Source organism: Castor canadensis, chromosome 12, assembly GCF_047511655.1.
Source record: "Castor canadensis chromosome 12, mCasCan1.hap1v2, whole genome shotgun sequence".
NCBI classification, from domain to species: domain Eukaryota; kingdom Metazoa; phylum Chordata; class Mammalia; order Rodentia; family Castoridae; genus Castor; species Castor canadensis.
In genome coordinates this window covers 115,817,720-115,842,901 of record NC_133397.1, presented here as the reverse complement: position 1 = coordinate 115,842,901, position 25,182 = coordinate 115,817,720, and the positions used below count along the sequence as shown (strand labels likewise).

The following is a 25,182-nucleotide window of genomic DNA, read 5'->3' as shown; positions in this document are numbered from 1 at the left end:
ATGCTTTAAGATTCCTAAAGCTGACATGGCTAATAGGAAGAATTTAATGAAATCTTAACATGACAGAACTCAACAGACATTTTTGTGAACACAAAGTACCAAATATCCATATCCCATGGATCTCCCAGTGTAGTGGGTCAAACATCCAAAGAACAAATATAATCAGAAAGCAATAATTAGATGCGATAATAATTTCCAAAGAGAAAATAACTTGCAAATCCTGGGCTAGCATTCTGCGGGAGGCAGCACATACTGAGAAGGGGCTGTAATCTAGACTGTTGGGAAAGAGAAGAGTTCACAAAGGAATGAGGTCTTGAGAATAAAGGTCTGACAATAAACGCACAGTAGGGTGACACCTCAGCATTGGTGAACTCCAAGAGTGTAAGCCACTCACACTGCTCCTCTTCCAGGATCAGAAACCAAAACATGACATGGAGAATTTCCAACAGCCTCCCCTCAGCAGCCAAATATACGCCTAGTTTCCCAAACCCAGAAGGAAGTATCTTCGGCCTAGATACCCATCTTAGCTACAAGTGACAGGTGAGAGCCTTGAACAGGTTCCCCTACAGCACAAAATTATAGCCAATAACTGGAGAGTGATCAGAAGTTGAAATTTTATTATAACCAGGAGAAAACAGGAAAATTCTTGAGAGCATTAGCAGTGTTGGGTTATTCTCAACAGAAACAAAAACGTTAATAAACGGTCTGATTAGAAGTCAAGCTCTCTGCCTGAGGCTTCACCAGGGTTCCCCCGGCCCCAGCATTCCTCAGATCAGAGCCCCAGTGAAGCCCACCTGCTCATCCTCCAGGGACTGGTGGAAATCTACATCCTCCAGGCCTTCATGAAGTTCAAAGATGTCCAGCATTTCATCTTCGTCATAGTCCAGGCACCAAAAGAGATCTCCATAGATGGCATCCATCTGCGATGTCTCCGGCAAAAAGGTGACCCACGCTGCAGCCCGGTGAGTCCCCCAGCAGCAGGATGAGCGGGATCGCTAGCTACAACAGGTGCAGATGGAAGAGGCTCCTACAGTGGCCGCTTCCTGGAGCATCGAAGGCAAAGCACCCGCTGGGTTGGTGCGCAGGAAGGAGCCAGCGCGTCCCAACCGCCCGGCCGCAGCAGAGGCGCGCGCAGGGACAGCACCCAACCGGTGGGCAGCGCTGGGCTGTGCGGGGCGGGCCCGAGTAGAACTCCGTCCACACCACCAGACAGCGGGTCAGACGCCTGGGTTCCACTCCAGGGGCACCAAGAGGGGGTGAGGTTCAGTCCTTCTCCCCAGAACCTTACTTCTGCAGGGCTCCCAGCTGTGTGAAAGCTTTGGGGAACAGTGGGAAGGAGGTGTCAGAACATGGACTATGGTATTGGAAATGGCAGGGGTGGGGGGGGTTAGGGGGGTGTTTGGGGGGACACCAACTTTTTTTGTAAGTTTTTTTAAATTATGAATTGTATGAAGGGATTTCCAAAAGAACCAATTCCAAAAAATCCAATTAAGAAATGGACAAATGAACAGAAAATTCTCGGAAGAAGTACAAATAGCCAATAAATACATTAAAAAATGTTCATTAACCCTGGCCATGAATGGCCATCTTCAAGAACATAGAGTGGATAGGTCGCACCTGCGTAGGAATCCTTCTTCTAAGGTTGAGGTACTGGAAGGTTGCTGTTGTGGAGTTTGGGACCGGAATGCAAATGTGACCACGAGGGCTTTTCCCTCTGGGTTCCCCCCGTTCCCACCACCCACCCTAGTTTTTTGTTGGTGTTATCTTTTATCTTCACCCAGCATCTATGATGGCTCCAGGTCAAAGCTGCTCTCTCCTCCAGCTGTGAGTCACAGTGGGAGGACAAGGTCAAAAGGAGCAGTGAAGCAGTGGGGTCCAACAGAAGGTGGGAGGGCTACTAAACACACCGGTGGGTTCTTCATCCCTCCTCTGGAGCCACAGGGGCCCTGGCTCCCGGAACACCTATCTGTGCTCCCCAAGCATGGTCCACTGAAGTGTGGGGTGCAGTATCACAGCAAAAACTCCCCAATTTAGGTGATTTGTTTTTCTAAATGCAGTACTGATTTCAAGTTGAATATTAAAATTCATAAAGAATATTTAATTCTGCCATTTCCTGTTACCTTTGGCTCTGTCATCTGGTCATGAGGGTACTGGAACATGAAGACAACGGTCGGCCATCCTTGAAATACTCACGGGTTTCCAGGAGGTTACCCCATGGCTGCACAATAAACACCTCCCCCAGGGCCTGCTGAGCAGTGACAAATGTCGAAAGCTGTTTCACAACATATGCTATGGCCCAATCTCCACAAAAGAGGATTTTGTGGTCCACGGGGAACAGGCCTACCCTGTGCACTGCAGAAAGCACAGATAGTGACAAAGAGTCACAGATGACACATGTAATCAGGAGGAGAATAAACCTCTATGGGAGGCATCCACAGAACCAAGCAGGAAATACAGAAGTCATGGCCACTGTAATGAGGAAAGGAGACTGCCAGCCCTTTCAGAATTGACAGGAGAAAGCAAGCACTTGTGCTGAATAGCTCTTTCCACTTTTTGTTTATCACTTGCTTGTTATTTTTTATCCCCAATTAACCCCTGACATTAGAAACCTAATACAGGAAGAGGTTCAAGAATACCAGGCATTTACACTTTACTCAGGAATTTGCTCCTTCTCTCTCTCTCAGAAACTTTATTTCCACAAGAAAAAGATAACAGTGCATTTTAGAATATAAAAGTGGAGAAAATACAAAAGATATGGATTTTATATATTTTACATTTAACATCAATGCAGTTGGAATGCCACTGTTTTTCTTGTACTATAATCTCCCGGTTGTGATACCCTCAAATGCACCTCTGTGGTTTCTACAGCAAGTTTCTTTAACATCAGTCCAGAAACTAAAGTTTCTGACAATTGAAATATTAATTGGACATATCCTTCTGTTAACAGAGGAGTTGTCTTATGGAAGGAAGATAATTCCATTTGAAGCAATAAACATTTGCTAAACTGCTGTTTTGCATATTGTTCTATTCTGTCTGTGGTTGTAAAATGTCTCTTTTTTTAGACAGAAAATCAAGAATTGTAGACTATAAAATAGAAAGAGTGCTAAGATCAGATTACCCAATCCCCAATCCATATTCATCACCTAGTACATGTAACACCACATTTTCAAGATTTTTTTTTTTTAAAGAACTGTCATAGCCAGTCACATGTGCTCTGTCTGGGAAGCTGGGAAAATAGGTGCACTTTAAGAATAAAGAAAATAAAGCTTGAGTAAAGCTCGCATTTGACCAAGGTTACATGGTCCATGAATACAAAGTATGGAACTCCTTGCACAGACTACTTTCCTTCTTGCTCTTGGCAATTGTCTTAGTCTATTTGGGCTTCTGTAACCACTTACTGGCTTAAACAACAAACATTTATTTATCATAGTTTTAGGGGCTGAAGTCCTAGATCAAGCCATGGTCAGATTCAATATCTAGTAAGGGTATCATTAGTATCTCGTTTGCATCTCACTTTCTGGTTTACATACTGCTGCCTTTTCACTGTGCCTTTACATAGTAGAAGAGGCAAGGGAGCTGTCCTGGGTCTCTTACAAGGGCACTAATCCCATTGACAAGGGCTCCACCCTCATGACCTAATCACCTACAAAGACCCCACCTCCTAATACCATGGCATCAGGGTTCAGCATGTCAATACGTGAATGGGGGTTGAGAGATATAAATATTCCATTCATACCAGTAATCTTCTCAGGTTCAAGGGTCCTATGCAACCTGTGATTTTAAGTCTCTCCTTCAAAAAAAGTTATAATAAGAATTGTACCTATGAAAATATGGCAGACTAAGTTTTACAGTTGCCTACAATTGCCCAAACTAATCAAGCGCACTTGTTGAATAGCTAGCACTGAACTTGGGCACAAGAATCCTTCATACTCTCTAGTCCAATCCCCCTTCTGTTTCACAGTTACCACTAAAATGATCATGGAGTAGAGGGGAAAAATCTGTAAAATCCTACTGAGCTACTGAATGAAATCTCCTTTTCTCATTTTATTGCCTTATTTCTAAATCCAAATTTTGGCAGTAGAGAATGCTGCACCATTTCAGTCTTTCAAGCCTAAAGTGAACTAAAATCAATGTACTGCCAGCTAAAACAACATTTTATGTTCTTCATGATCTCCATTTCAGTAAATTAAAATGCAGATTATTTTCTCCATCTTCGATGTCCTAAATGTAACCATTTTTTCATCAGTGTACCTCAAGTGACCCCCAAATGTTGGGACTGTCTTCTAGAATGTTCTAATATGGCCTTTGATGGAAGAAGAAGCAAAAGGAGGAGGAGGGAAGGAGAGACAGAAGGAAGGAAGGGAGGAAGGGAAGAACCAACTGGTTTTTAATTTTGTCTCAAGACTTACCATGAATTCTTTTCTCTATCCTGAATAATTTTGGAATGCTTAATAGTGTTTAGCTACTGTATTCCCTATGCCTTTTTTCTACATTCTATTCTTCTACAGTATATTCATTCTACAGAGAGATCTAGCAAGCCTTGCTTACTAGAGGGTCAACTGACAATGTGTGTGCAAAATAAAACCAGCAGCATCTGGAATTAGCTTTGGAAAATGGTAGACAAGGAAACTCTAAATGGAAGAGCCAGACACTGTGTATGTTGGCCTGAGTGAGAGTGCATATGGACTACTGAACAGTGGTACACAGCTTGTCCAGTTCACAGTAAATAAGGTGCAGGTGTTGGCCCATGACCAGGGAATTCACAGGCCATACCACATACTACATGTCTTAGTCCATTTTCCATTGCTATAACAAAATATCTGAGACTAGGTAATTTATAAAGAATAGAAATTTATTTGACTTATGATTTTGGAGACTGGGAAATCCAAGAACACAGTGCTGGCCTCTGTGCTGGATCCTCTGACAGTCTCCTTGCTGCTTCATAGCACGATGGAAGACATTGCATGGCAAGACAGAGCAAGCACGATAGCTTGGGTCTCTTCTCCTCTTCTTACAAAGCTCCTTGTGCCACTATGGGGGACCCATCCTCATGACCTCACTTAATCCTAATTACTTCCCAAAGGCCCCCTCCAAATACCATTAATATATGAATTTGAGGACTCAGCTCCCAACACATGAATCTTTGGGGGACACATTCAATATAGTACCACGTACCCAGCAGCAGCCGACCTCACAGAATACTGGAATGGCCTAATAAAAGCACAGCTGAAGAACCACCTAGGAGACAGTATCTGGCAGAGATGGCATCCACCCTTCAGGATGCAGTATGTGCACTGAGTGAGAGTCCTGTATGCAGCTCCCATAAGCCCCACCAAGAACAAATGAGTCCCCACAACCAAGAGATGGAAGCAGGAGTGGCCTGCTGACCATCACTCCCACTGACCTACTGGGGTACATCTTATTTCCTGCCCCTACAAGCCTCAGCTCTATAGGGTTACTCCTATAGGATGTACTCGTGCTCGGGAACAAAGGAAGCATCTCATTGAACTACAAGCTATGGTTGCCACCAGGACATTTTGAACTCCCTATGTCCTGGAACCAACTGGCAAGGAGATAAGTCACCATTTTGACAGATGTAAATTGACCCTGATGGGCAGGAGGCAGTGTTATTTTTTCTCAGTGGAGGCTGAGAGGAACTATGTGTAGAACTTGCGTGATCCACATGGGTGTCTCCTGAGATGCTCTTGACCAATTGTAAGTACAAATGCGTACTCCCAGCACTACTGTCCTAAGAAGCTCAGACCTCCCAGGAATGAGGTAAGTCATGAAGACCTGCAGAGATGGCACTAAGGTTAAGTGGGATTTAAAATAGATAGTCAAGAAAGGAAAAATGAGTACCAGTTGTACCAACAAGGGATTGTAGTTTGTCCCACTATTCATCCCACTGATGTCACTCAGGAAGAAAGGTCAAGAGCCATGAACAGACTCTTTCCTAAAGCAAATGTGTCTGCTAGAGAGTTGAGTGCCTCAGCAAACCTTCCAGAAACCTGGTTGTGGAAGAATGGTTGACAGACTTTCCCTGCCACACCTTAGGACCTCTGACCTATGGCAGTACTCATGTCAAGTCTGTGCTTGCCCTGGGCTGCTCCAACCAATGATGAGGCCCACCTCATGAATTAGCACTGGACTGCCAGTGCAAGACTCCCCTTATTGGCTCCCTCCTGGAGACTAAGAACCATGCTCCAGACTGCAGTTCTTCTGACAAATCCTTCCTTCTCCCACTTTCCTTAAACTTGCATCATAATCTAAAGATCCCATTGACTTACTACTGTTCCCTCTCCTTTATCCTTCACGTCATTTCTCGATAAAATTTTTGCACACCTAATCCTTTCTTGGTCTCTGCTCTTTGTAGGACCAGAACTAACACAGTACCAGGAGTGGATCAAGATAAGAAGCAGTAACACGGGGTTTGGGGACTGACTTCCTCACTGCCCAGCAAGCACAGGCACTCCACCCTGAGCAGAGTGTGGGGCAAGTAGTATCCTTTGCACAAGGTTGTGCCAGACTGCTAAAGATGTCACCAGAGGCAACCTGGGAAAACAACTTGACTGAGAGAAATGTTCTGACTAGTACAATGGTTCAGACATTTGAAAAGTTTGGGGGACTATGTAAGGGAAGGTAAAAACAAGTACAACAATAAAAGGAGCAAGTCATCAGGAAGATGTGAGAATGCTAAATTTGAATGCATCAGAAGCACAGTCTCAAGATATGAAAGGAAAAAAATGGGAGAATTGTAAAGAAAAGTTGGCAAGTCCACAATCAGAGAGGGATTATTAATAGCTTTCTTTCCCTAGTAATTGTAAAGGGCTAATAATTACTGAGTGTTACTTGGGTACCAGGCATTATTCTAAGTACTTTGCATATTTTAATTCATTTACTCTTCATAATAACCCTATGAGATAGTATTATCATTATGTCTTTCACAGATGAGAAAACTGAAGCCAGAGAAATTAAGAAAATTACCCAAAGTTGGCAAGTAAAAGTAACAGAATTCAGATCTAAAAGCAGGTAGTCTGGTTGAAATTTTCCTTATTTTCTTACAAGCTTAACTATCATGTAAAAAGGTGTTTATTTTATTTTACCCAGCATCTCTAAAGATCACACAACATATTTTTGGCTATCTTATCTATGCTGGAAATGGAAACACTAACAACTGATTTAAAATTCAATTTTGTCTTTTCTTAATTTTTTAAAAAAGGCCACTGCCTTGTTAGGTTATTTCAAGTCATAACCTTGAATCTTTTAGTTTTACTTTGGTTAGATGAATGAGACAGGATCTTTATCCTCAAGAGACTTGGTCTCTTGGCTGGGCATAGTAGTGCAAGTCTATAATCTCAGTTATGGGGTAGATGGAGTTAGGAGGATCACTGTCCAAGCCAAGCCAGAGCAAAAATGAGACCCTATTTGTAAAGCAAATTTTTAAAAAGCAAAAATGTTTGGGAGTAGGGGGGGCAGCGAAGGAGAGGGAGGTAGAGAGAGAGGGAGAGGGAGGGGGAGAGAGAGACTTAGTCTCAGTGGAGGGCACAATAATCAAATGAAAATAATAACACTTGAAAATGGTAACAGTAGTGACATGTGCGAGTGTGACACTGGTGTACAATAAACTCCGTCTTGAAGGGGTGGTCCACAGAGGCACACCACAGAGGAGGTGATATTTATCCAAAATAAAAATAACTTTTTCCCAAATCATAAAAATAGTGCATTCATTTTTCTAAATTGAAATAATACAAAAGTCATAAAGAAAAAAACTAAAAAAGTAATCTCTTATCATCCAGAAATAACCATTATTAGCCTTTTATGAAAAAGTGTGATAATGCCTGGCATGTGCACAGGCAGTGATAGTACACTCAAGAACAAAACATATCGCATGCATAATATAAAATAGATACAATTATTACACTGCTAAATGGGTCATACTGTTCTATGTGTTTGCATACACACAGTTCTGGGGCTTTTTTCATTTGCTTAGTTGGGTTTTGTTTTGTTTTTTTGGTTTGGAGGGTTTTTGTTTTTTGGGGTTTTTTTTGGTGGGACTGGTGTTTGAACTCAGGACTTCATGCAAAGGAGAAGCTCTACTGCTTGAGCTATCCCTTCAGTCCATTTTGCTCTGGTTATTTTGAAGATAAGATTTCAAGAACTATTTGCCTGGCTGGCCTTGAACCACCATCTTCTCAATCTCAACCTCCCAAGTAGCTAGGATTATAGGTGTAGTCACAGGTGCCCTGAGTAGACACAGTTTTATACAACTTATTTTATGACATATTATAAATGAGATCTGTTGAAACTATTCCAGGAATGGGGGAGGGAGAGATAAAGGAGAATGATGGAGGGGGTGAATTCAACTATGATATATTGTAAAAATCTTAGTAAATGTCACAATGTACCCCAGTACAACAATAATATGATAATAAAAAATAACATAATTTTTGGAAAATTAATGACTTTGATTCCCAATTTTATTTGAATTCTCTTTTTCTTAACCTTGCCAGAGACTTGTCTATATATATCAGGAAATTATCTATATGTATCAGGAAATTTAAAGCTCACTTAAATTACTCATAAGCCACAAATGAAATCATATTGGAAATTAGAAAATGCTCAAGTATGATATATTTTATATATTGTAAGAACCTTTGTAAATGCCATAATGTACTCCCCCAGCACAACAATAAAGGAGAAAGGAAGGAAGAAAGGAAGGAAGAGAGGGAGGGAGGGAAGGAGGGAGGAGGCAGAGGGAGAGGGGGGGAGGAGAGAGAGAGAGAGAGAGAGAGAGAGAGAGAGAGAAGAGAAAGAAAGGAAAGAAGGAAGGAAAAAGAAAGAAAGAAAATGAAATGCTTGGAACTAAATAATAATGAAATAATAAATAACTCCCTAAATACCTGTTGAATGCAGCAAAAGAAGTAATTAAAGGAATATTATACCTGAAAATTAATTAATCATGTACTTGAATCAGGAAATGAGTAAAAGAGGAAATGAGCACACCCAAAGAAAGTAGAAAGAAATAAACAAAAATTAAAGAAAAAAAAAACAGCGAAAAGTACCAAAAGTAGGTTCTTTCAAAATGTGATTAAACCAGACAAACCTGTGATAAAATTGAAAAGTAGGAAAGAGATCAGGAATGAAATAGAGAACCTAACTACTGATACAGTCAGAAGTTTTTTTAAGTCCTGTGTGTAACAAAATGGGCCATTTCCCCCAAAACAATTTTAACTTAATAAATCGAATTGAAGAATAAATAGTAAATGGAAGAAAACCAAAATACTAAAAACATTGAAGAGGAGTTTCAATATAACCATAGAGCAGTTGTTGGCTCTCTCAGAAATCCAATCACTTTCCTTCTTGGGACAGGGAATGTGGCAGTGTCCCCTTGCACTTCAGCAAGGTTGGAGAAGTTCCAAATGCTGCATCTCCACCCTGCTAAGGGGGATGAACTTCGGGAACATAATTTAAATGACTCATAGAAGGTAAAATAGCTAAGCAACAGGTCAACCCTTCGGATCAATTTATGTACTTAGGACATTAACCTCAGAGTGTCTTTGAACAATGGAATGTCGCCATTCTTCCTCAACAAGAAGTTGGGAGAAGGGCTGGTTTTCACAGTTTGCAAACAGTAAACAGTAACAAAGAAGCTTAGAAGAGATACAAAGTGTATCTTTTGCAGAACCTGAGACCACTAAAGCGTGACAGCTAAGACACGATTAAATGCTTGCAAAGGTACAAGACAGGTAAGGAACCTGGGGTGTACTCAGAACAAAAGTGTGGTAGGACGGCGTTGGAAGATTTAACAGTGCCCATGGGTGGCCCCAGCATCCACCCCACTATTTTTATCTTGGAAAATCCCCGCAGCCTTTCCGATCCTGACCCGTTACAGGGCTGCCTTGCCTAGCGCTTCTGAAGCCACAGTTCCGCCTTCTTCCTGGCCAAGCCTGGAGCCACCGCCCTCCTGGTCCTGGCAGCTTCCCCCGAGTCCCGCAGCCCTCCTGGCCGGCAGGGACCTACCTCCTCGGCGTCCTGACCCAGAGGGATGCCCAGGCTGCTGAGTCCCTGCTGGAGCTCGGCGATGTCCACCACGCCATCCCCGTTGCGGTCCAGCGCCTGGAAGAGGGTCTCGTAGCGCTTCGGTGGCTCGGCGTCCTCGCAGGCCGCCGTGGGCAGCACGAAGCCCCGCAGCCAGCGCAGCATGGTCGCGATCGGCTCAGCAGGGGAAGTCACCGGAGGCTGCCGGCTGCAGGGGCGCGATCGGGACCCCGCGGGCGGCCTGGCTGGGAGGGGTCCGGCGATCACAGAGCCTTCGGGAGGCGCGCAGGGCGCAGGGACCCAGAGGCTGCCCGGGCCGCCCCGCGCAGGGAGTGGCCGCCCAGCTGCTGCTGGGGGCGGAGCTGGCCGCGCGCGGGCCTCAGCGGGGGACCGGCTGGGCCTGCTTCTTGCAGGCAGGAAGTGACAGCAATGCGGGGTGCGGTGGCAGGGCGCCGGGAAATGAACTCTGCCAGGTCCAGAGTCGCGCTGTCAGGCAGGGGACCCCCAGAGAGCCGTGGGATTGGCATCAAGGTACTAATGGCTTGGGGGAAGAGGAAGGCTTGAAGTTTAAGTTACTCAACAAACGCGCGGGCTCCTGCTTGGAGACCTGGCCAACTGCCCAGAGGTGGATCTCTTGTGCATGGAGTCCAGGTCACGTCGGGCCTGTCCCGCCTGGATCTCCAACTTGGTGTAACTGTGTACACGCCGCACATCTCTGGGCCTGTTTTCTATTGCCAGAAACCATGGAAGTGAGTGGTGGTATACCTAAATTGGGAAATCTGCTTTGAGAAATGTAGAAGGTAAATCTGAAGACACCTATTAGAGCGATTTAACAGAGTCAGAAGCTGGAGGACCTTTTTCTGGACAGATCAACATCCATCCGAGTTAGAACACAGCTTAGTGTAATCTGCAGAATAAAGTATGATACGTGCCCACAGCCCTTATCAGAAAAAATTCCACACTCCTTCCTGTTAAGGCGGGTGCGGTTCTAAGGTTTGGCGTTGATTGCCCAGGTGAGACAGAGCTTCCTTCTGCATAGCACAGGGGAAAGGCTGGGTTTGTTGAAAAATATTAGAGTCCTAATCTTTCAGCTGTGTATAAATTTGGAGACTTAGCCTAGCTTCTCTGAGTTGCTGTCATCAGTAAAATGAGAATATGAATAGCTCTTTCACAAGGAGGCTGTAGATTATATGAGGGAGGTCTTTAGGCTCTAAAGCAACAATCAACTCAGATGCTATTTGTTCCAACTAATTCTGAGTTGAATCCCAGCTGCTTAATAGAAATTGTCACCCTATTCCTGTTGTCTGTAGGAGAGTCCTCTCTGAATAGACTCCAGATATTTTTGCATCACTAAACAAAAACCTGTTGTTCCAACAAAAGCCAGGAAATCAGACCCTGAATTTACCTCTCCTCATCCATTTGATATGTTTAAGATGTACTGTATATGAATCTAGTTTCTAATTAAGGATGCCTGTTAACTAAAATCATCCCAAAATCAATTTATCTTCTTGTATTACTTCCAATTTTCAGTTACTTCCAGTTTTGTTAGAAGCAACCAAAATGTTCTTTCATGAGTGAATTTGTAGGCAACCTGTGTCGGATTCCTACAATGAAGTTCTCCATAATAAGCTACATGGAGTGGTACATTTATGATAATCTGGAAAAGGCAAAACTACAGGGACAGAAAAGAGATCAGTGGGTGCCAGAAGAAGGAAGTCGGAGGGACTTTACTATAAAAGATCATGAGAGACCTTCTGAGAATTTGGGGATGAGAAGACATCAGAACTTCCCTGTACCTTGACTATGGCAGTGAATATACAACTGTGTATGTTTGTTAAAACTAAGATGGGTTAATTATTCAATGTAAATAATCTCAATTATGGGCCAGAGGCATGGCTCCAGCCTAGCAAGTACAAAAACCTAAGTTCAAACCCCGGTACCACCATCAAAAAAAAAAAAAAAGGGAGGAATCCCAATCTGATGTTAAAAATCTGTCCTAAACATGAACTGAATGGAGTAAGAATCTCAGCTCAAAAGATCACTGTGAAAAATTAAATAAAATTTATGAAGTATTCAAACTCTAAGCCTTGCTATCAACAGTGTGGGCCACAAACAGGCAGCATCAATATCACTTAGAAATGCAAAACTCTCAGACCTGCCCCAAGCCTACTAGATAGGAATTTCACTTAAACAAGAGTTCTGGAGGTTGTTACATGAAAATCTGAGAAACACTGCTAGTGTGAAACAGTAACTTTCCAAGTGTGACTGGCACACTAATGCCTGTCTGCAAACTGTTATCTGTCCACAATAATATTAGAAAGGCTTAGACTATTTTGATTGTCTAGTGATTCCACTTTTATTGTATTTTATAAAACTATGTCTATAAAGGATTGAGAAATAACAGTGATTGCTATAACTTGGATCTGGAATATCTCCAGAAGACCCATGTAGGAAACAATGCTTGACACCCAGCTGGGTGCCATTGGGAGGTAGCAGAAAGTTTTGAGGTGGGGCCTTGTGAGAGGTCTTCAGGTCATTGAGGGTGTGCCCTCAGAGGGGATTGTGGAATCCTAGTCTCTCCCTTGCTTCCCAACCATGAGCAAGCAGTTGCTCCATCTGTGTTCCCCGCCATTGCCATCCACCAGCCCCAGCAGATGGCCAAAAGCAATGACTGCACCCGATCATGGTCTGCAGCCTCTGAAGCTGTGTCTTTTTAACACATCTGCTTTCTATTGGCAAGTCAAGAAGACCAGAGTTGTCAGACACCAGGTGTGAACTCATTCTCACTTCCTTGACCTAATTCATTTCTGTGGAAAGAAGAAAGTCTAGGGTTCAGTGCAATTCAGCTGCTTCTATTTCTCCCAACTTCTAGTCCTATCATTTTCCATTGGAACAACCTTCAGACTTTATGGATCTCATCAATTTGGGCCCTTGAAGACATTTTTTTAGCACCTACTTTGGATTCCTTATAGTTAGAGAGGATCAGCTTTAATTAATTATTAATCTACAGTCTCATAGTTTTAGCTGGTAAGTGTGTTTACTCTTTTTCAGTCACTGAGTCACTTATTGTCTGGGGCTAATAAGACCAAACCACCAGCCTGTCCACAAGAACCAGTTCTACCTCAAATCCTGGCTAGTGCTCTCTTAAGTTTGAGTGATTACAAAGTAGGCCACATCGGAGAATTTGTTTTGTTCAGCATACAGCCATCATTGTCCCTGGAAAGATAATTTTACCATATAATGAATTTTCAACTTGGATGTCCTAGTAGTCTTTAGTGAGACAATCTTCATTTTAGTTTATATCATTTACATCATATAAACTAACTAGCAAAATCAACCAGATTCGACAAGTCATTTAGGAAACAGAATTTTAGATAGAAAGTGAATTCTGTCTCTGCCCAGCCATTCAATAACTCACTCCATTGCCAAAACAAATGCAAACAATTCTCCATCACAAAAACATGATATTTAATTACTGGAAAATTGCCATTATTCCTAAATTATGTGAAGCTTCACATTTCAAAACAGGTATGTTGAATTAAAAGCACATGACTCAGCATTTTGAAAATGATTTAAAAGGCTGTTAAGATTCTTCAGTTCTAGAACAATGATGGAGGGGTGAATTTAACCAAAACATATTGTAAGCACTTTTGTAAATGTTGCAATGTATCCCCAGTACAACAATAATATGATAATAAAATTTTTTTTAAAAATTCTTGTTTTTCAAAATTTATTTAAATTGTTCTCTGAAGACTATGTGTTTAAATGCAGGTGCGGCTCAAGTGGCAGAAATCCTGCCTAGCACGAGGCCCTAAATTAAAAACTCAATACAGTTTAAAAAAAATAAACCCTGTACTTATATATTAAATACCAATAATAATTTGCATACTTATTTAAAAATCAATAATCATGGAAAATGGATCAATATTCTATAAATTTTACATGTAAAACACCATTTCCCTCCTATTTTTCTCCTTCCTTCTTCTTTTCTTCCTTCATTTCTCCTTTTCTCCTTTCCTCCTTTCCTCTCTCTCTCCCCCTTTCCTTCTTTCTTCTTTCCTTTCCTCTTTCTTTTTTCTAAATTTTATTGACTATAAATCTTTAAATTAAGGAAATTTAGTGAACCCTCAAAAGAACAAACACAGCAAAACCACACAAAACCAATCACAGGAATAGATAAAACAAAGAACAACATCCAGATTTCCCAAAATTCACAATAGTGGTTGTGTCTGGGGAGAAGGATGGCTAAGCTCTAGGAAGGAAGATGGTGGAGCAAGGCAGCAGCCTGATGGGATTGGGTGATTGGTTACATGCCAGGGGATGAAATAAACCAATAAATATATTTTGAATAATGAGTTCTAGGTTTCTTGCTGTCAGAGAAATGAGGTTCAAATACAGAAGGGCTAAACTACAAAAAACCCTGTAATGTTGGATTGTAACTAGTGGTATTGGTATAAGTTGATGGTCTTAAATATTTTCAGATACAAATTATGAAGGTGTGTTTAGTGTGTATATACATACACTTAAAAAATGTATTTCTAAGTCTGTCCACTGATAGGACCCAGGATCAGTAAATCCATGTAACACTGAGCACATCTAATGCCCTGATCCTTCTCTCTAAATACCTTTCTCCAACAGGTATCAGGGAACTTTGGAGAAATGGCTGATTCTACAGTAGGGGTAGTAAAGGTACAGATGTTGTTTTACCAGAAGGTGCTCAAAAAGACAGAGTCAGTTTAGCAGGGCTCTCACTGACAAAATCCATGACAATTTAGGTGTGAAAATAAATGGTGTTAGATTATATCCTATTAAATGAAACAGAAATCCATCAGTCCACACAAATGTACATCAACATGAGATAAGAGAAAATTCTTTTCTACAACAGAATGCCAAATAATAAATGCTGATGGAATTACTCATGGTGGCAGTAATTAATTCAGGCAGGAATGTAAGTAAATGTTAAAACAGTGGGTAGAAGTTGGATGAGAACTATAGTATTTGCCTTGTTTCAAACTCTCTCCCGACAAAATATTATACATCACAAATGGAAAACAAATGGACAGTGAAGAAACCTAGCAAATGTCACTTTATTCAAATGATCAAGGCTAATACCAAGATCATGGACCACAAGACAGACGGAGATAGAATATACCATCCCTTTTATGATAGTCCCAACAAAAGGCATAGCCTGAATCTAATCATGAGGAAACGTCAGAGAAACCAAAATTGTGGATATTCTGCAAAATAACCAGCTTGTAACCTTCAATTACATAAAGATAATGATGGTCAAAGACTGAATGACTTAGAAACTAATCTGGGTTAGAGGAGACTAAAGAAATATAACTAAGAACAATGTGTGATCCCAAAGGATGTTATTTGGACAGCAGGTAAAACATGGGTGAATCTTTGAGGGGCATAAATAAGCTTCTTTGAATTGTGTTTGCACATTTTTGAAAATTGACTTTTTAAATGAACAAAGCCCAATGTCCGTAAAAAGCATTCTTGACATTTGTACATAATGGCTTCTTGGATTTACTTGGGGTACATTTTGCTTTGCAGAAACTAAATAAAACTGGCACTGTGCAATCAAAACAAAAACAAAACAAACTTTTTAATATGTTATTTTACTACGTTAGCAGTGCTGTACAAGAAAGGTGGTCCAGGAGACTGTGGACAGAAGAAACTCCAGGCCTTGTTGCCCAGTTTGATGACAACTTAGCTACCTGTGTTCCCATCTCCCTGTGGTGCTTTCTATGACCTTGCTAGCATCATGGAGGGAGGTTAGGATGTAGTTAGGAAGCTGGCATGAATAAGGCCACAGAGGTGAGTGAAAGTGATGCATACCTTTAAGGGTCTATTAAGGGAAAAAAAAAAAAAAAAGGAAATAGCACACTGGTGGCAGAGCATGTGTTCCACCCTTAACTTGAGAGGATCAGGGCAAGATTAAGTCAACATCAGATTCAAAATAGAGACTTCTAAATTTTTTGGCAATACTTTTGAACTCAGAGCCTTGCACCAAATGCACTAGCATTTGAGCCACATTCCCAAACCTTTTTGTTTAGTTTATCTTTCAGACAGGGTCTCAATTTTGCCTGGAAGACAGTTGCCCAGATTCTCCTGCCTCCACCTGGCATGAAGCTGGGATTTCCAGTTGTGTACCACCACGCCTGGCTTGTTCTTTCAAATAGGGCCTTGATAACTTTGGGTTTTTTTGGCCCAGGCTGGCCTTGAACTCCAATCTTCCCATCTCCACCTCCCAAGTATCTGGAATTACAGAGATGCACACACAACCAGCTCTGTGTAATACCTTCATGAATCTGTCATCTTCCAAAAAGGATATACCAAACTCCAGAGTACCCACATTTCTTCCCATTTTTGTAGGAAATGTTTCATACAAGCACTGACAGACAGGCAAGGGCTACGCGATGTTACTGTCTTACTTACCTACGGGATATATAGTCTACTGAAAAACTTTATAAAAAGATTCCCCCAGGTTTTTTGAGCTCCCATGACTGCGCATGTGCAACCCTCTAAGCTAGGTTCTCATTTCGAACTGGGAGTGGGGAGAGTCGGTGGGGGATGAAGAGGACTTCATTTTTTTTTTTTTTCTGGCTGCCCCTTTCTGGCTCCTAGAAGTGGCTAGACTTTGGTGGCATCCTGAGCGGACGTGGTGCTAATCGAGGGGCACCAGGGCAGCGCGAGTGGCACTTCCAGATTGGGTTCCCCTTTGGGCAGCCCCTCCTGCACCCTCTCTTGCGAACCGAGCCGATCTGGCGGTTGGAGCCGAGCGCACCCTCCCTGCTGCAGTTACCACCAGCCAACCCAAAGGCTCCTGAAAGAGGTGGACAAGTCTACTTTGGAGCGATGACTTAGAACTGTGGGGAAGGATCTAGAACTGTGTGTACCTGCAGACATCAATAAGGATGACGAATTTGTAGACGAGTTTAATAGGTTAAAACTTTTGCTAATTTTCTAAGTAGTAGCCCTGTTCCAGCATCAACGTTGGCACGAGCAGGTTTTCTTAACACTAGTGAAGGAGACTGTGCAGTGCTTTAGCTGTCATGGAGCCATAGACGGATGGCAACATGGACGCTCAGCAGTTGGAAGGCACTGAAAAGTAGCCCCAAATTGCAGACTGGTCAATGGCTTTTATTTTGAAAGTAGTGCCACACGGCCTACAAATCCTGGTGTCCAAAATGGCCAGGACAAAGTGGAAAACTATCCAGGAAGCAGGAATCATTTTGCTCTAGAAGGTCAGCTGAGCCTCATGCAGACTATCTTTTGAGCACTGGACAGGTTGTAGATTTATCAGACACGGTATATCCCAAGAACTCTGCCATGTGTAGAGAAGAAGCTAGATTAAAGACATTTGAGAACTGGCCAGAGGATGCACACTTAACCCCCAGAGAGCTTGCTGGTGCTGGGTTCTACTACACCTGGGTCCACAATCAAGTGCAATGCTTCTGTTGTGGTGGGAAACTGAAACACTGGGACCCTGGTTGGAACATAGGTGACATTTTCCCAATTGCTTGTTTGTTTTAGGCCAGACCATTAATGTTGGAAGCAAATCTGATGTTGTAAATCCTGATCAGAATTTCCCAAATTCAACAGATCCTCCAAAAAACTCAGCTATGGCAGAGTGCCAAGCACAGATCACTACTTTTGGGATGTGGAGCTACACAGTTAATAAGGAGCATCTTGCAAGATCTGGATTTTATGCCGTAGGTGAAGGTGGTAAAGTGAAGTGTCTTCACTGTGCAGGAAGGTTATCCAACTGGAAGCCCAGTGAAGACCCTTGGGAAGAACACTGGTAAGTGGTATCCAGGGTGTAAGTAAGTATCCTTTGGAAGAGAAAGGACAAGAATATATAAACAACATTCATTTAACCCATTCGCTTGAGGAGGCTCTCAAAAGTACTACTAAAGAAACACCATCCTAAGTCAAAGAGTGGAAAATACTGTCTTCCAGAATCTTATGGTTCAAGAGCTATAGGAAAGGAATTCAGTTTCAAAGACATTAAGGAAGTAATGGAGGAATAAAAGTCAGACAATGGGGAGCAACTATGTATCACTTGAGGTTCTGGTTGCAGTTTTAGTGAATGCTCAGAAAGATGGTACCCAAATTGAATCAAGTCAGACTTCACTGCAGAAAGAGATAAGTGCTGAAGAAAAAGAGATAAGTGCTGAAGAGCGGCTAAAGCACCTACAGGAGAGGCGTTGCAAAATCCGTATGGATAGACACATAGCTGTGGTTTTACTCCCTGTGGACATCTGGTCACTTGTAAACAATGTGCTGAAGCAGTTGACAAATGTCCCATGTGCTACACAGTCATTACTTCCAAGCACAAAATTTTTCTGTGTTAATCTAACACCACAGTAGGCATGGTGTGTTCTTATTAAATTGACTGAATGTGAGCTGTGAACCAACTTAAAGTAATCAGCATGGAATTCTACTAGCATTTGCTACTGAGTAGAAACAAATGTAACCTGCATTGTTTTAGTTGGCAGTCTAAACTCTGAATTTCTGAATTTTTCAGGTGATTAGCTAGCTATGTCATTTATTGAATTTTTAATTGTTATTTAATTGAAGCCCTAGAGTAAGAGGCTGATCACAATGTGTATTTGTAATACACTGATTTATTTCCAAAATCTGGATTAGTGAATTAATCAACTGAAATTTTCATTCCCTTCACACAGGTTTAAGAAATGGAGCATTCTGTAGAAACGTGGACATTAATCTTCCCACCCACATAATTTATTTTGTGTGAAAAAGGAATGTGGAAAGACAGAATTTAATTTAAGATGTCTGCCCTTGTGTTTGAGGACTCTGCTCATTTTCTTTTTAAATTTTAAACACAGGTAAATGATTTTTAAAGTGATTTTGCCATTTCTAGCAAGAGTATTTGATGATTAAGTCACCATCTAGCCAACATGTGCTTACATGGGAAAGATGTCACAGATATATTAAGTGTAAAATGCAGTTGGCAAAACACCATGTATAGTAAAACTCACATTGACATGCATTCTGTTATCTGTATAGAACAAAAGACTGGGGAAGACGCAGCTACTGTTAAAGGTGTTTTTTTCTTGAGGAGAGTGGGAGGTTGCATCCCAGAGGGGCTTACTCTTTTTTTTTTTTTCATTTTGTCCTGTTTGAATTTTTTCTAAGTATGTATTACTTTTGTAATAAAAAATTTTAGAAAGTTTTTAAAATCAATTTAAAGGCTTAGCACACATGCCTAAATTTTAGTTTTTCTAATTCAAGATGTCAGGTAAGCTAACCTTTTTTGGTATAAATGTGAAATTTAAATGTTTTTATGTTTTACCTGCTTTGAAAATGAAATCTATTTCTCAGTGGTAGTTGTCTGAGAGACAAACCATGTCTTCTTATCTTGTTTCAAAATAAGTATGTTTTCTGAGTTTGTAAAATGAAATATAAAATATGCCTCAGATTTTCCAATTAGCAAGGATTCATTCTTACTCCTTGCTAGTTTAAGCCTGCCTAAGTCACTTTACTGACAGTTAACCCAATATGTTAAACATTTGTCTGCTTATGTAACAATAGAAACATGTTTGTAGGATTTATAGTGATAGCTTTCCAGCTGTATTCTTGTATCATCTTGTCTTAGTGGATTTTTACTTTTAGGTTGAGTCTCCTCTACCTAATTTTTTGCTAGTTTTGTTGACAAGTAATAATAGTAGTAGACACTTATTTTAAAAATGTTCTCTCAAGATCCTTAAAACCTCCTGAAAATCATAAAATACTGACAAGAGAATAGCTGTATAAATAGTTTAAGAACTCAAGTAAGAGTTCTTAAATCTAGGGTGTTTAGATTTACATTTAAAAATTCCCATAGCACATTGTAGAGACCAGGTAAGCATTTTCTTACAAAGAAGTTTGAGAGTGAAAATGTTAGAAATTACATTTTTATTGTATTTTCTAAAACAGAGTATTTTTATATTCTTGTAACCTCTGTGGATTACTATGTTGAGTTATATTCATTTAAAGCAATGCAAATTTAATGAGATTTAAAAATTAAGTAATGGCTGCTCTATTGTTTGTTTTATTGTACAAGTCCTCAGTTCTTCATACTACCTACTTAGGTTCAGTTAAATAGTCATTGAATTAAATTTGATCTCTAGAGACTAAGCTTTAAATTTACATTAAAGCATTTTACAAGGGAAGTATAGTGTTTATATTTTTAAAATATGTTTTTCAGAACACTTCATCTCCAATTCACATAGGTAGTTCAATCTAGTTGCTAAAGAACTGAGTTGTTTTAATAGACTTTTCCTGTCTGAGAGAGTCTACCTATTAAAACTCTTCAAACTAGTGTGTTGAGTTAAGCAAGACCATCTTTCTGTCTCCATGAGTTATGAAATTTAATACACGAGGCTGATGTAGCTAACAAGTTAAAGAATTGTTTATATTTTCCATTTTTCATTTCTGTAATACTTACCTTGACAGAATGCCTGATTCTCATGTCACTGTCTTAGTATTGTGAAGAGTCATGTGTGATATTTTGAGATAGAGTACTGTATTGTGAATATAATTTTAAGACTTTTTTTTCATTTAGTAGGAATCTTTTCATCATTGTGGAATACTAAGAAAGTTACCTTCTGCTGTATAATCTGGTTATTTTTCTGAGAATAAAACTTATGCAATAAAGTAAAAAATAGCACATTCTGTAAAAGAACTTGATTTATTCAATTTATTAGGTGGTGTAAGGGGAAAACACTCCATTTATATGAAGGTGGTATTTCAACACTGCATAGAAGATATGAACTTAAGCTGTGATTTTTGTCCTTATTCAGAGACAATGAATTTGTTTAATATCTAACTCTTGTCATATTTGCTTCCTTGCTCCCCAGCAAGAGAGCAGATTCAAAGCAGGAGAGTCCAAAGGGTAGCTGGGGAGTGGTTAGGAATGTCTGAGCCAGGCACAATGACAGAAGTACCACTGGGTAGACAAAAAACTAGAATTTCACTATGGCACAGGACAGTAATGAATGTCATACAAAAAGAAAGCATGGCTCCTAGAAAGGTGATATTCTTTGCTTGAGAACGCAAGGAAATTTATAATACATTAACTACAACATAATATAGGTTATTTAAAGGAGAGACAGTTACCTTAATTCTTTTATATAAACTACTTCTTCCAATCATTTTAGATAGGTGAAGTGTTACTAGAAGTAAAGTGATCCAAACATTGAAGAGTTGGTATCACACTGTAACCATGATGATCAACTTTTAAGTAATTAAGATTAATTAATTAAATAATTAAAGTACATTAAGATTGAAATAAAAAAGACTAATAACAACACCACAATGAAACTCCTTGTGTAATTAACATACAAAAAAGACTAGTAACAAAAGGTTGCACAAAAAACTATTTTGTGCTCTGCGAAACAAAAAGCAAGTGTGAACAGATGTTTCTTCCCACCCAATTTGTTCACTCAACTATTAAATATTTATTGAGTGACTGCTATGTGCCACCCACATATATCCATACAGGAGAGACAACAGTGAAGAAAACCAACCAAAGTCTCTGTCGTTGTAAAGCATACATCTGAGTCCAGGGAGACAGAGCACAGCATGCCATTCCCAAAGGGTTCTATCACTACATGCTATGGAAATAGCAGAAAGACTAAGAATCTATACAATTATGAAAATTGCCCACCTAACATTCATTTTAACAGTCACACTGTGTAGAGAGAATTTTCTTCTTTTTTTGGTGAGTCTGGGTGTTGAATTCAAGGCTTCACGCTCTCACGAAGGCACTCTCCTACTTGAGCCACACCTCCAGTCCATTTTGCTCTGGATTTTGGAGATAGGGGGTGGGGGGGGCGGGTCTCTTGAACTATTTGCCTTGAATTGCAATCCTCCCAATCTTAGCCTCTCAGCTAGGGTTACAGGCATGAGCCACCAGTGCCTGGCCACATTTCTTAAAGTGTTTATCACTTATTTTAAAAATAGGACTTCTGGGGCTGGTGGAGTAGCTCAAGTGGCAGAGTGCCTGCCTAGCAAGCAGGAGGCCTTGAGTTCAATCTCTTTCTCTCTTTCTCCCTCTCTCTCTCTCTCTCTCCCCCTCTCTCTCTCACGGACTCTACCACTTGACCACATCCCAGTTCTTCTTTGCTGTACTTAATTATCTCTGATGGGGTCTCCTGTGTTTGCTCTGGGGCCACCTGGGACTAGATCCTCCTCCCTACACCTCCCAGTAGTTGGGATCCAAGTGCCACCACACTCAGCTTATTTGTTGACATGGAGTCTTGCTACCATTTTACTTGGGCTGGCCTCAGACCATGATCCTTCCAATCTCAGCCTCCAGAGTGGTTGGGATTACAGCCATCAACCACCACTCCCAGCCCTCTCTTCATTATATTTTCTAAATGCTATTTTATTTCTGAAGGAAAGGCAGCCACTAATAGAAAAATAGCCAAAATATAACGTGACTGACATCTCATAGAGGGTGCTGTCACTTAAAGACAAAGAATGGCTTTGGGATAAATGTAAAAGCTGAGATAGGAGTACAGACAGGCAAGGAAGGAAGATAAGTGGATCACTATTGTTTCTAGTTATCCATATAAATATAGCTTCCTAAGATACACTAGCAAAACATAAAGAGTTAATGTGACTTAAAATCCAGTGTTACACAATAGTGTTTCTATTTTAAAAAAACAGAACAGGAAATTAAAACAGTCTCTGTCAAGGGGTTGGTATCAGTGCAAGGGGAGAGGATATAAGGAAAGGGTATAGAAGGGTGAGTGTAATGGAAATATGTACTCATGTATGGAAATGGAAAAATGAGACCTGTTGAAACTGTTCCAGGAATGGGGGAGGATAAAGGAGAATGCTGGAGGGGTGAATTCAACTATGATATGTTGTAAGAACTTTTGTAAATGTCACAACGTACCCCTAGTAAAACAATAATAAAAAAAGAAAAAATATAGTGAAATGAGTATAACAGTATAACAAAATGAATAAAAAATTAATTAATATAACAAAAATGAATCAACGGAAGAATTGTAATGCCTGTCTTTATAAAGTATTTTACATATTTCAAAATCACAGTACATCAGCATCTTTCTACCAATAAAGTCAAAGGTTCCTTTGAGCCTGGACTTTTATATTCCCTGTGTGTGATTTCTTGGTGACTCAGTCAGACATTTAAGGCCTGAAGTTTATAACACAACTTTATGGTGGCATAAAAGGCATGAGGCAGGCTTTTAATTTTTTTTAATTTTGATAAAATGTACATGCATAAATTTGCATAACCTAAAATTTACCATCTTAACCATATTTAAGTGTGTAGTTTAGTAACATTTAAGTACATTCACATTATGGTGCAGCCAGTCTCCAGAACTCTTCACCTTGCACAACTGAAACTCTGAACCCATTAAAACTAACACCCCATTCCTCCCTCCTCCCAGCCCCTGGTAACTGCCATTCTACCTTGTATCTCTGAATTTCATTACCTTATATAAGTGAATCACACAGAATTTTTCTTTTTGTAACTAGCTTATTTCACTTACCATAATAGCCTGGAGGTTCATTAGCATTGTAAAATTCATCAGAATTGCCTTCCTTTTCCAGGGCAGTATCCCACAGTATGCACACAGCTTGTGCATCCATCCATCTGTACAAAACGTGGCTGCTCCACATTTTGGCTATTTTGAATAATGCTGATATGAGCATGGCCAAACAAACGTATCCTCAAGACCTTGCTTTGGTTTTTTGGGAATATATCTTGAAGTAGAACCTCTGGGTCACGATGTAATAGTATTTAAAATTTTTTTTAGGAACTGTCATTTTCCACAGCTCTCGCATCTTCCTGCTTTTTCATCAACAGTGCACAGTGCTTCCAGTTTTTCCATTCTCACCACACTTGCTATTTCGGGGGTAGGCCCAGATTACAGCAGCTGTTTTGGTGGTTGTTAGAAGGCATCTCATGGAAGTTTTAATTTGTATTTCTCTGATGATTAGCGATCATTGGCCATTTGTATTTCCTCTTTGGAAAAATCTCTATTCGAGTCCTTTGCCCGTATGTGTGTGTGTGTGTGTGTGTGTGTGTGTGTGTGTGTGTGTGTGTGTGTGAAATACTGGGTTTTGGACTCAGAACCTCATGCTTGCTAGGCAAGAACTCTACCAATTGAACCCCACTCCAGCCCTCCTTTGCTCATTTTTAAATCATAGCTTATTTTTTAATTGTAATTCTTCATATATTATGGATGTTAACTCTTTATCAGATATATGATTTCCCAATATTTTCTTTCATTCCATGGGTTGTATTTTCATTCAAATGTGTCCTTTAATGCACAGGGTTTTGATTAATAGAAACTAACTCATCTATTTTTTCCCCTAAAGTTAGTTTTGTAACTCTTGAAACCTTCTGTTTTTGAAGTTGTACTGATTCTTCTTCATTATTGTTGTTGTTAATCATCCTTTTAAATATTTATATAGTTTCATGTATCTTCTAAGTGCTGACTCTTTAGAGGTCACTACTTTTTTTCTTATTATTACAATATAATAGTTGTACAGGGGGATACATTGTCTATTTATGTATGTGCTTAAAATATATCTTAGATAGATTCATCCCCTCCATCATTCTCCCTCATCCTCCCTTCCTCCTCCTTAGAGGAATTTCAGAAGGCTTCATTATTCTATTTTCAAACATGAGTATAAATACATCCACCATACACACCCTAATTCACCCTTTCCTTATGCTCACCCTCTCCCACTGGTACCCATCCCCAGAAAACACCTGTTTTACCTTCCTGTCCTCCATTTTTTGAAGGGTATATACCAAGGGGGTTCACCTTGACATTTCAGACATGTATATATCATGCTTTAAACAGATTAGCACTCCCATTATTTACTTTCTCCCTCACCCTGCTCCCCTACTATTCATCAGTTTACAGAGCATTATGTTATATTATCTTCAGATATAGATGAAAAATTTCAGTATTTTTCATTCTCTAACATTGTCTTTCCCTCTCCTGCCTCCTGTAGTCTTCTCAGACAGATCTACTAATAAAATCTTGTTCTCTCTCACTACACACACACACACACACACACACACATGCCTGGCTTACTTCGCCTAACATGATGTTCTCCAGTTCTGTCCATTTACCTGCAAACAAT

General features: G+C 40.3%; 1 protein-coding gene, 1 long non-coding RNA gene and 1 pseudogene across 2 annotated transcripts in view; 2 read left to right on the top strand and 1 right to left on the bottom strand.

The window, feature by feature from the left end:
* The window catches only part of Slc25a24 (solute carrier family 25 member 24), a 46,216-nt gene extending 36,013 nt beyond the window's left edge, over positions 1 to 10,203 (bottom strand). Inside the window, exon 1 of the mRNA XM_020166937.2 lies at positions 10,021 to 10,203. Within this exon, the coding sequence (XP_020022526.1) occupies positions 10,021 to 10,203 (183 nt within the window). The remainder of the gene's footprint in view (positions 1 to 10,020) is intronic.
* Positions 10,204 to 10,388: 185 nt separating this feature from the next.
* On the top strand, positions 10,389 to 13,753 carry LOC141414948 (uncharacterized). The gene is made up of 2 exons (XR_012439965.1): positions 10,389 to 10,569; positions 11,569 to 13,753. It is a non-coding gene; the product is annotated as an uncharacterized lncRNA (long non-coding RNA).
* Positions 13,754 to 16,902: 3,149 nt separating this feature from the next.
* LOC109688528 (E3 ubiquitin-protein ligase XIAP pseudogene) lies at positions 16,903 to 18,720 on the top strand (annotated as a pseudogene).
* Positions 18,721 to 25,182: the final 6,462 nt, after the last annotated feature.